The 11,946-nt window shown below is 36.8% G+C and overlaps 1 protein-coding gene and 2 long non-coding RNA genes across 8 annotated transcripts in view; 2 read left to right on the top strand and 1 right to left on the bottom strand.

The window, feature by feature from the left end:
• Positions 1–1,882, top strand: part of LOC122635532 — a 16,671-nt gene extending 14,789 nt beyond the window's left edge. For both annotated transcript variants that reach the window (XR_006328698.1, XR_006328699.1), the window contains one exon: positions 1,628–1,882. This is a non-coding gene — a long non-coding RNA (uncharacterized LOC122635532). The remainder of the gene's footprint in view (positions 1–1,627) is intronic.
• LOC122635523 (choline O-acetyltransferase) overlaps positions 1–11,946 on the bottom strand; it is a 56,367-nt gene that overhangs the window by 23,822 nt on the left and 20,599 nt on the right. For all 3 annotated transcript variants that reach the window (XM_043825836.1, XM_043825838.1, XM_043825837.1), the window contains one exon: positions 7,974–8,065. In XM_043825836.1, coding sequence (XP_043681771.1) covers positions 7,974–8,048 — 75 coding nt within the window. In that variant the 5' untranslated portion in view covers positions 8,049–8,065. The remainder of the gene's footprint in view (positions 1–7,973; positions 8,066–11,946) is intronic.
• The window catches only part of LOC122635531, a 9,906-nt gene continuing 2,518 nt past the window's right edge, over positions 4,559–11,946 (top strand). For 2 of the 3 annotated variants that reach the window (XR_006328696.1, XR_006328695.1), the window contains exons 1-8: positions 4,559–4,747; positions 5,262–5,489; positions 5,641–5,760; positions 6,627–6,716; positions 7,043–7,379; positions 7,906–9,285; positions 9,351–9,490; positions 11,179–11,378. This is a non-coding gene — a long non-coding RNA (uncharacterized LOC122635531). The remainder of the gene's footprint in view (positions 4,748–5,261; positions 5,490–5,640; positions 5,761–6,626; positions 6,717–7,042; positions 7,380–7,905; positions 9,286–9,350; positions 9,491–11,178; positions 11,379–11,946) is intronic. The other variant, XR_006328697.1, reaches the window with a different exon arrangement.

Here is an 11,946-nt window from a genome sequence, read left to right as displayed (position 1 = left end):
ACGAAGTTTGCGGAGAGGGGTGGTGGGTGTACACGGAGGGTGGAGACGTCGCAGACCTCGGGGATGTACGTTTTGGTTCTGGCAGGAACAGAGAGAGGGTGAAAGAGAGAAAGAGAGAGAGAGAGAAAAAAGAGAGGGTGGGTTCAGGGTGTTACTAATTGGAGGGGTGACGAGGGAGGAAACCTTGTTATCTCTTAATTGCTGCAACCCTCCACAATGTTTTGCATCGATAAGAAGTACTGGCACTCGAAATTTCCTCTCTTTCATTCTATTCGTTTCTTCAATCCCAGAACGATCACATAGGATTTCACGGTGTACGTTCTAACCCCCGAACAAAGTATTTTTCCCTAGCGAATGTTACTAGACATCACAAATTGCTGTCTCATAATCCTTATCTTTTTCCTTGTATTCATTATGGTCCGTTTGCAATTGACTTCTGTTTCTTTTTTTTTTTTTTTTTAAAACCTGTCTTCCTTTTTCTTTTCCGGAAAATTCAAGTTCACTTTCTTTTTCTTATTATCATCGTCACAATGATAAAGATTTCTTTGCATATATCTTTTCTTTTCTTTATTTCTTTATTTTTTATTTTGTGTCACTCACCGAGTTCATATAATCGGTGGAATCCTTAGGGAACACTTTGCCGTGCGCTTTGATAAACTTGAATCGGTCTTTATGTGCTCTCTCTCTCTCTCTCTCTCTCTCTCTCTCTCTCTCTCTCTCTCTCTCTCTCTCTCTCTCTCTTTCTCCGCCATTCTACCACTACGAGGGAGTTAGTAAGTTTTCGATGGCTCCGGGGGGTTGCAAAGAGACGGAGGAACTCGTTTACTTCCAACCAACACCACAACACTCAATGTCTATACCTTTGGCATCGTTAAGAGACTTACAAGAAGAAGTCGCGCTTTGGATTTCGGTGCTCGCTGAAATATCTCGCGCCAATTTCTTCCTCGTAGAAACTACTGCGATCAAAGTCATCTGATTTGAGGGAATCGTTCCAAGGAAATTCATCTCGGGGAAAGCGTATCTGAATATTCTTTTATTTTTTTTTGCTCAGCTTTGGCTGGCGACGATGTTTTTCTTTTCTCTTTCTTCTTTTTTCTCTCTTTCTATTTTGTTTTCCTGTTTTTCTGTCCAAGTAAGGAATGAACTGTGCTTCTTCAGTACTTCTCTTCTTTTCCTTTTTTCTTCATTATACGAAGACTTCAAGTTTTCCAGACTTCTTTCAGAGACCGATCGTATCCGATTAATAGCTCGCATTCAGCCTAATTTTCTTCTGAAGTGTTCGTTTCAGAGGGTTGCCAGCGTTAAAAGGAAAACTTGTTAGTAGAAATATAATTTGTTTGGTTCGTAAAGATCCTTATGGATATTCTTATCGTGGCTGAAATTTTATGTTGGACGTAAACATTATTACTCTATTTAGAACCGATCGTTAAGAACCTATGAGGGATGTGTAATTAAGTTCTATAATTACTACACGAGTAGACACATAAATATAAGAAATCTTTTATATTGTTAAAAAAAAAAAAAAAAAAAAAATTATGCATGATAGCTTTGATAAAATGTTGAAATGGATTTGTATTTTGTATGGACTTGTATCGATTGTAATAAAATTATTTCGTTTTTACCGTAGTAGCCATGGTCGTCACGACGACGTTCCTACAACCGACGAGGAAAGTTTTGCTGGAAGAGAAAAGAGTGCGAGGAAAGGATGAATGTTGTTTCCTACTTCTCTGAGCAAACACTGGCAAATCGAACAAATTGGCAAACAGTTGGTGATGCGCAACCGTGCGAAGCAATTACGGATTTTGCGTGAACGCCACGTCGCGCGAACTCTTTGTAGGAGGGCGAATAAGAGGAGAGAGAGAGAGAGTTTTCTACCATTGGCGTAGGTAAGGTTTACAAAAAAGTATCTGTATAATCAATCGCTAGCAACTTTTTATAATATCGACATATAACAATTGTTATATCCTCGTAAAATGATTAATGATCAATAACTGTAATTTATCTTTCACTAGAATTTAATCTTATGATGTAGATTTATTTTATTACAAATAATATCAATATCATAACGCATGTTTATCAAACTTCTTAGTTCGAACTTTTATCGATAATTTTCCTATATTAATTCTCTTTATCTTCATTATATATATATACACACACACACACACATACGGATTCAGAGATAATTGGAATTCCTTAATTAAATATCATTTTGTAAACACATGGAACTTCGCTGCTTACCTCGATTATTGACGGACGATTCGTACAAATTTCTGATAATTTTGATCAGACTTTGGTGTATACGCCAATGAGAGACGCAGAGAGTTTGAACCTGCTTGAAGCCGAAAGCGGGTTGTACGGTAATTGGAGAGCAAAACGCCAGGGAACCACGCTCGCGTTTCTAATGAGGCGACCGAGAACTTGACCCCCACGAATAAGAGAATACCTATCGTTCTTCCCTATGGAGGATTTATGTGGAATTTTTCTAAAGCAAACCATCAACAAACATTTTCGAAATATCTCGCTTGTTAAACGACCACGCTAATAAAATCTCTTTGAAATATTTTCGTTCATTGATATCTAAGGTAAACGAGACGTGACCAATCACGATAATGCCCATTAGCGAGCGAAAATGTTTGCTAATTACGACGAACTTGGCTTTGGGGAATGCTCTGCGAATACTCCCCTTTGATTCACCGATATATATATATATATATATATATATATATATATATATATATACTTTTTTTGTTTTCGTAAAAGTTCGACGAGCAATTAGACAGAAGGACCAGAATGAGGTGATGTTGCCTGGGTTAAAGCGAGTAAGAGAGGAAGGGCCAAAGATACCTCGTAGGGGATTCTAACCAACCCTTCAATTATCGTAGAGCGTACGTTTTTACGCTGGCAGGTTTACTTTACGCCATTAGCAATTCGATATCCTCGAGAATGGAATACAAGTAAACTCCTTCTCGTATCATGTTATCACTATTATTAAAATAATCGTCGGATGGAAATTCATTCATTCGGTTCTTTTCATTTTTCAGATAACGAAGATTCGGGAGAGAAAGGAGAACAATCATTAGTACGTTTTATATAGAAACAAAAGTTCGTGAAAAGTTAGGAGTGCAATGCGCCTGTCAATCGATCACTGACGACTGTCGTTTGCTCAACTCTGTTATTTGTAAAGCATCCTCAGGGGCAACTTCAGAAGTTTACGCTTAATCACGAAATGGACTGAGATTGGAAACGGCAAACTCACTTCTATTTCTCTCTCCCCGTTTGTTGGTATCTACGAGCTAGCAACGAGAGCTGGTGGGGGAGAGTTTAGTTAGCGACACTCACGAGTTGTCGTTTCTCTTTGAAGTCGGCCTTTGGAACTGTTCTAGCGTGTCGCAACTCTTCTTCCCTTGATCATGCTTATTAGCGAAAGTAGAAGAACGACTAGCGATACGTCGAACTGGGGTCATCATATCTTTTTTCTGCTCGATACGAGAAATCTCTTCACTCACCCGGTGAAACGAAGCGTATAAACGATATCGATTGAACGAACTTTTCAATACGAGCTGCTCACGTACGACCTCTCTTTATGGGATCATCCACTTTAATCGCATCCTCATGGTTTCTCTATTAGAGAGAGATTTGGATATCTTGCGAATATTAAATAACGCGGAAATTAACTTGTTCCATTTCTGAGTTTCCGTCTCGTGTGAGAATCTATATTAATTGATAATATCGCGTTTCATTTATTTGTTGTTTTTCCTTGTTTCTTTTTTCCTTTCTTCGAAGATTCAATCGTATTCGTTAAATATTACTTCTTCGCATTTTCATATTTATTTATACATTTGGAAGATCCAATGCGTTCGATAACTTGTTAGGAAAGTGTTGAGAAATTAACGCGAACGAATTCGGGAATAATTTTCTTCGATAACGCGAGCTTGAGTACTCGTAATGCTCGTTTTATGGTTCTTTTTATCGTAGACGAGACAGACTGCTTAGAAGTTTCTCGAGTTATATAGTATATACGCGAGACTACAATCGATTCACGACGAAATTTCTTGGAATGGAGTAAAATCGAGTTACTAATTTACTCGTTCCTTCGTCGATAGAGAACTTGACCTTACCGGATTGTCAACTGTAATGTCTGGCACAAAATTAATAGAAAAACAAATCTTGGTCGACTTAATTTAAAAATGAGTCCCGTTAAGAAAATTGCAGATGAATCGGGAATAACGAAGGAAAAGAGTGAAAAATAGAAATATAGAAAAGAAATTCGGGTCATTGAATATAACAGAGCCAAACATAGAGTTTCCGCTTGGTATAATAGATCGAATGGTGGCATGGCAGATGGCACGTGACTCATACATAAAACGTGGCCCGCAAGGCACCCTTCGGGGGTCAGGAACGATTCGTAAATAAATTAGCTCGCTATCGGAACTCGAGATAACGCGTTATTTATGGACCGCTCGTGACGGTGCACTCTTTTCACCTAAGCTAAGAAGTAAAAGAAGAGTGGAAAAGATCTGCGGAACAGGAGCATCAGCAGCAGCAGCAACAACAACAACAGAAGCAACAACAACAGCAGGTGGAGAAAAGCCTGGCTATCGTGGTTATTCCATTTAATGGGATACACGAAGGGCTGGAATACCACGAGCTTGGCCAGGTGGAATAAGCGAAGCCGCAGCTTACGTTGTCCAACGCCTTTGACCTAAGCCGATTTTCCATCGACGTATGTAATATCGCGTGTATATATGTACGTATATACTCCTGATATTTAAAGCTAATATAATCTTTCAGAAATATCTTGAATATGATTTAATGAATCGTTAAATGTACCACTTACAACTTAATAGGATTAGTAATTTACGATCTCTGATGAGAGAGAGAGAGAGAGAGAGAGAGAGAGAGAGAGAAATTAGTTATTAATACGTTCATTATTAATCGAGTTAGTCGAGAGTTAAGTGTTTACGGACGAGTACACATATAATATGAAATATTTCGTTTAACCCAGCAATAAAGATATTGTTCGGGTTGATGCAATCCTTTCTTTTATTTTTTATTTTTTTTTTTCATAAATACCCGCTTTATGGAAGTTCACTAATTGATAGCTGGGCGTGGTATATCCGGTTTGCTGATCAATACCAGGAGTGACCACGTATTTCATTTCCAACTTTTATCCTTGATTCTTTCATTCCGTTCTCTTGTTCACATTCTTGTATTTCTCGTTATACATTATTTTTGTAATAACTACTTTTTTCTGCACTTAGGTAAAGAAAGCTGATTGACAAAGCAGAGAAAATAAAGAGCTAATAATTCAAGAAGGAAAAGAAGGAAGAAAGAAAAAGAAAGACAGAGCTCGAAGGGTGCAGAAAAAATCAAAGGCTTTTGGTGGTTCTTCTTGCTTCGTAAAATAAGACCGAAAATCCAATATAAAAGCAATATCTGAAGTGACACGGCGAGCAGCACGACGGAGTTCCTCTCTTGCCCTATCAACGGTACTTTCTCTCTCTCTCTCTCTCTCTCTCTCTCTCTCTCTCTCTCTCTCTCTCTCTCTCTCTCTCTCTCTCTCTCTCTCTCTCTCTCTCTCTCTCTCTCTCTCTCTCTCTCTTACATCATACAGCTATAATACTCCTTTCTTCCGTTTAGGAGACTTCTAAGCGCCCTCGATTCCAGGAAGCAATTTTCTTATGGACGTCTGCAGCTCTTCGTCTCTTCGCTTTTACTTCTTATATATGTATATTCTCACCTTCTCCCGTATCTATGTATGTACGTATGTGGATATATATGTTCACGCGTGATATGATTTACGAGTTGCCTTCTTACCACATTAACAAGACCGTTAAATCTTTTTACTGCGTCGCGTCAATTATCTTACCTATTATATTAATTACTATTATTCGTAATTATCGTATTATATTTATCGGGCTTGCATACCACACTATTTATTTCTTTTGAAGATATTTATTTCTAATTAATTTCTTTTTTCTATCAACATCTCTTTCTTCTTTTTTTCTTTTCCTCGAACAACATCGATTTCGATATTCGATAACGGCCTCGAGTAGACTAAATCTTGCTCCTCGTATATTTTTAGAAATCTATATCGTTTTTCAACGAGAAAGTCTTTAATCTCATCCATGTCAGGACTCGTCTTAATCACTCGATGTTATAAATACGAGTATTAGCTGGAAATATATTATTTGCTTGTTAAATTAGGTATTAGTCCTTATTTTATCTTTCACAATATACTTTCTCTTATTGTTTCAGTATCTTTAATACGGTACACGGATAGAATAAATATATAATGTACCAAGAAGTAGTTAGTCAATGAATAAGTTTACGAAAAAGTTAGTCAATGCATTCGTATTTGTGAGTAGGAAATAGTAGTATATTGTGGTTATTTCATTTTCGTTTACGAAAGTTTTGGGAAAGATCACGTGTATTTCCGGTTAGTTCAAAGCCTCTTTCTTTTCTCTCTCTCTCTCTCTCTCTCTCTCTCTCTCTCTCTCTCTCTCTCTGTAGGATAGCAAATACTTTTTCCTGACGGATCTTCGCTTTTCCATCATTCGCACAAAGTTTCTTCCTCGAGCTTATCCCGAGAGAATTTATCACCATAATTTCTTTCCCTTTTTTAGATTGAATTTCGTAAAAGCTATGGAACGTTATTCGCGAGAGAAGTGACGTTAACTTTTCAGATAGAACTACAGGATAACTCGTTAGTCAAGGTAACGATATTTTGTCAGCATATCGTTTCATATATTATTTATATAGCATGCTGTATGATATATCATAAGTACAATATCGAGTATATTATATATTTTTAATAATACATTATATATTTCGTTTATATTATTTTTTTAATTTTCTAGGATCAGAAAAGAGATTATATAGTTGTGAAGACTTTAGTTTGTTTCGACCAAGTTTTTGAAAGGAGAGAATTATATTTATTTATCGTTCTTTTTCTAGTGCTCAAAAATATTCTTAACAAAGTAATAGATTCCTTTTCTTTTTCACATAGATCCTTCTGTATAAATCTCTTTCTCTTTTTCAGTGTTGCTTGCTTTTATCTTCGTTGGCTCGCGTCAATGTCGCGTTGGTAACGAGATTTTATCCAAAGCCGGCTACGTGTCATTTACATATATCGCCTGGAGGCGGCTTCTACCACAGCTTTTTCTTTCTCTCTCCCTCTCATCTCTTTAGGGCGATTTCGAGGGTGTGCTACGATGGCCGTCGATTTACATTTACAAGCAAGACCTTCGCGAAAAGGACTTGATACGAATTTAACCAGGAGCAGAAATGGAAAAGTAAACGCAAAGTTATCAGTAAGAAAAGAAAAAGAGAAACAAGAAAAATAGTTCTTATATTTTTGGATGTTTCGTATGATTAGGGTAAGTTCATTAGAATATTCGAACCGTCGATTGTAATTAACGATAAAATATTTATATTGCGTTAGTCAATGTGTCGTGTGAGGTTCGACGATCATTGAATAATCACACCGTAGATTGAAACATTGATAAATCGTAATTGTCTATCAAATTGTGAATGAAATGAAATATTGTCCAATGTTACCGTATAATATAATGCTAATGAATATTTAATAATAACAATTATAACAACAACGACAACAACAACGACGACGACGACGACGACGACGACGACGACGACAACAACAACAACAACAACAACAACAATAACAACTTAATCACATGTTCGATAATTAGTATGGCATTGATCGTTGCGATTACCAATCATCTCCGATAATAATTATACGTAATTATTATCGAGTTGTTTACTTGATTGTGAAGAAAATATTAGCCATTGTCTATTCACACTTTCGCGTTTCATATTATCGATTAGTTATTTTTTGTAAGAGAATCGAAAGTGTTCCTCGTCATCGGTTCCTTTTTATTCCAGGAGAACAAACGAAAATGCGAAAGGAAGGAATTGGTCGATAAGGGATAAGGAACAAAGTGACGACTTACCGTAGCTGGACAAGACGAGCTGTCCCTGGAGAAACTACCGAGAGTCACCAGCAAACGACGCGGGGCCCCCAACATAGACTCTCGCCATCCCTCTGGAAAGGAAAAGAAAAAGATAAATAGCTCAAAGAAAATTGCATTATTTATCGGCTGACATCTTTCTCGATATTGCGTTCTGCATCCATCTTGATGGATGGAGACACTACCAGAAACCAACACGCAATAACTTTTAGAGCGAATGACGGAAAAAGTGTTCATCTCTTATCGAGCATGGAATAACTTTTGAAAAAGCGAAGAAAGACCTCTACATTCTTTATCGGATATTCAGATGTCAATATGCCGATGCGTACGAAAGCATATGAATAATTCTGAAGAGAAGAACGCGCGTTAATGTTTTATAATTCAAACATTCATAATTTCATTGATAGATTTCTCCTCTTTTTATAGATGCTACAGATCGTTGAGATATTCTTTTATTTGACACGAACTTTTAACTTTAAGAAAGTTAAATATCCTTGATCGTAAACTATAATACGAGTAGGCGTGAAAGAACGTAGGTTACGACAGGCCACAGGGGAGTTTCATATTGCTGGATTAAGTGTTAAACTTCCATCTTCGACTTTAGCGTTCTCTCTCTCTTCCTCTTCCACCCTAGGGATCGTTATCTTCTATCTCTTACTTTCATGCCGGTCGCGTCTTAAACCAACCAAGTTATGGGCGCGACTTTCATTAAACGGCTTGATGACGGATCGCTTTGTCTCCTTCGTATTAACGAAGCCTGCCGAAAGCACCAAATTCTGTCTGATATTAAGGACCAGGTTCGTCCCTCTCCTTACGAGATTTCCTCTGTTACGATTTACTTGTTTGCTTGTTGTCTTAAACAAGACGTGAAATTGTCGAGAAACTTCAATGAAATTAATCGTAAAGTTTTCACAAGATTTATCAGTACGCGATAGTCAAATGATACAAGTGATGATTCGATTCATAATAAGAATTTTAACGATGAAATATTATCGGCGTTCTTTAATAAGATGTATGAATACGTATTGTCGAATAGGATGAACGTGTGTGCACGTCAGTATGAGAGAGCGTGCGAGTGTGTGTGTCTGCAATAATAACGTTACGATACATCTTTAGAACGGTCTCGTTGCGTGGCCACTAACCAACCTCCGAATTAATAAATCTCAATTACGTAAGTTGATATGGGAGAGAAGGGGTAATTCTGTCCCCTAGTCTTTGTCAGGAATGTCGAGGGTGAAGGTATCTCTATCGGTCATTGTTATCGAGCTCATGACGATCAGACTTGTAAATGAAGGTAAATCTTTCTTTGTTTCTCGTTAAAAAGTTGCTTCGTTTATTTATTTATTTACTTATTTTCAGGAAAAGAAATCGGATAGCAAATATGTGGAAACCATTGGGAAAATTTTAATGGAAAACGCACTTGTTCCGATAAAACTGACAGTCGTAGAATCTCCAACATATATAAGCAATATATATGTAGTATAGAACGTTACGCAAAGGTGAGTGTATATGTATCTGTATTGAATACAGAAGCGTGTCTTTCTCTCGTTTGCGCGTCGAATTAAAGCGAAATAAATCATAAATATTAAACGAGGCTTTCAGTCGCGGGATTACAGGGGTCGTAGCCCTCTGTAGTCTCTCTGTAGCTCTCTCTGTAGCTCTTTCCCTTCCCTTCCCTTTCCCCGGATATGGCAGAGAAGCCCTTCCTTCCTACCTCGGGGAGACCACCCAAAGAATTTCAATGACAATGGGATCTAACGGAGACACCTCCCACATTCCGTGTATGATCATTGACCATTGAGAAGAATTTTCTTCAATGAAATCGAACGTTCGAACTTGTTCAACAAATGGAATACTATTTATTCATTCGTTTTAAAACGTAGATGATACGAAATTCTTCTCTTGAAAATATCCAACAAAAGTCATTGGAGTACATTGGGAAGAAAATAGAAAGCGTATTAAAAAGTAATTAGATCATTATATTTAAAAGGAAATTACGTTATATGGTATTACAGTATATTAAAAAGAGATAAGAGCGTTAAGGTATATTACAAAACTTTCGTTATACGATATTTCAGCATGTTGTTGAGAAATTCAAATATTACCGTATATTCATTAAAAAGAAATTTAATTAAATAGATATAATTATATGCTATGCAGAAATTTACTTCGATTACGTGTAATACTTTCGGATAAGAGGAGTTTAATAAATTCAAAGTTTAACGATAATTTATTATCGGTGCATTCCTTTAAATCATATTTAAATATAAGTAGCGGAAAAATCGTAGTAATAGGGCAAATGTAAAATAAAAGTAGAGACGTGTAAAAGAAAACAAGAAGGAAAGGGAAAAAATTGGAAAATTTTTTTTCGCCATGATAAATACACGTTTCGTGTTTGCATCGTGTAGAGCTGCTTTAATGAGGGAAAACATTATTTAATATTGACGTGGCGAGATTCACGTGCAATCGAACTAGGCGAAAGAATTGATTATGCTGCATATGATGCGGTCTAACGACGATTACGTGCATATAGCTTTACGAGTCGCGAATCAGAGCCGCCTGCGCCTCAATTACGAAATTGGAACTTTCTAAACTCGGTGCTATGTCGAGTGGAATCATTCGAGCGAGACTTGAATAGAGAAGGACTAGTCCTTCTTTTCAAATCTTTTTCCCTTTCTTTCTCTCTTAACTCGATTAACCAATACGTTAATACGAATCTTTTATGAGAGCAAGAGAGAGAGAGAGAGAGAGAGAGAGAGAGAGAGAGAGACACAGAGAGACATCCTATCTTAAATTCATCAACATTTTTCCTAATTTCTATTCGTGTAGCGTTATGGACAAGTACAAAGTTTCTAGCGATCAGTTCGCCTCGTTTCAGTTTAGAACTTTTTAATCCAATCGAGATAAGCTAAGTGAACTTTCCGAGAAACAAGATCAACTACTTTCACTCTTTTCAATGAGACGCGATCTTTTCCAAATTATCTGGAATAAATTTACAATGTGTATGTATATATATATATATATATATATAGCTATAGGCATTATTTATTAAGTCTCATGACAACTAAAATCGATTTATTTAATTATTTTAAAAAGCATACAATTTAAATTCTATATATGTATACATGCACACGTAGATTTATATTTGAAAGGCGAATTTATATTTAATTAAATTAATTTCTTTCAGATTCAGAAAAGGAACTTCCAATGGAACGTTATTCATCTTGATGCCTTTTGAAGATAAAACGTTCGAATCGATTTTATCCTGGAAAAATTCGTACGTTGCAGCAGATTCGTCTATAAGGGCAAAGTAGGAAGTAAGAAAAGGGCAGTAGAAAGGGAAGAGGGAACGAAAAAAAAAGAAGAACTGAGGAAAAGAGGAAAAAGGTTCGATGGTCGTTCGTAGAAAATCCTCATTCCCAATCCCGAAGGAACGAAATGGCTTGATTAACTGACGACGCGTCGTTACTGCGGCCAAGCCTCTGCTGTACTTCGCAGTATTGCCCTATAGGGCTCGAACCGAGTTCTCGTAGTAGTGTTCGAAGGGTGCCTCAAGGCAAAAAGAAAATGGAAAGGGGCGTACCAAGCTGGTCTTTTATTCGACTTTGCACGATCACGTTCGCGGTTTTTTTTTACGCCTGGTAAAAAGTGCTTTGCCTCGTTCTTTTTTTCTTTTTTCTCTTTTCTTTTCTTTTCGTTTTTTCTGTTTTCCTGTTTTAATCTTTTACTAGTGGAAAAAGCGTTAAATGTTTTAAAGTGATTGCACCAAGTTCGTATCGAGGTCTTTCTGTTGTAAAATGTTTGTTGGCGATAGAAAGTTTGTCGTTCAATAGGAGAATTTGTCGTTCAATAGAAGAATTTGTCCTTCAATAGAAGAATTTGTCTTTCAATAGAAGAATCTGTCGTTCGTTAGAAGATTAAGTCATTTGTTTAAGTAGAAAACGTAGGATTGATT

Source organism: Vespula pensylvanica, chromosome 18, assembly GCF_014466175.1.
Source record: "Vespula pensylvanica isolate Volc-1 chromosome 18, ASM1446617v1, whole genome shotgun sequence".
Taxonomy (NCBI): domain Eukaryota; kingdom Metazoa; phylum Arthropoda; class Insecta; order Hymenoptera; family Vespidae; genus Vespula; species Vespula pensylvanica.
This window is presented reverse-complemented; position numbering and strand designations above follow the sequence as displayed.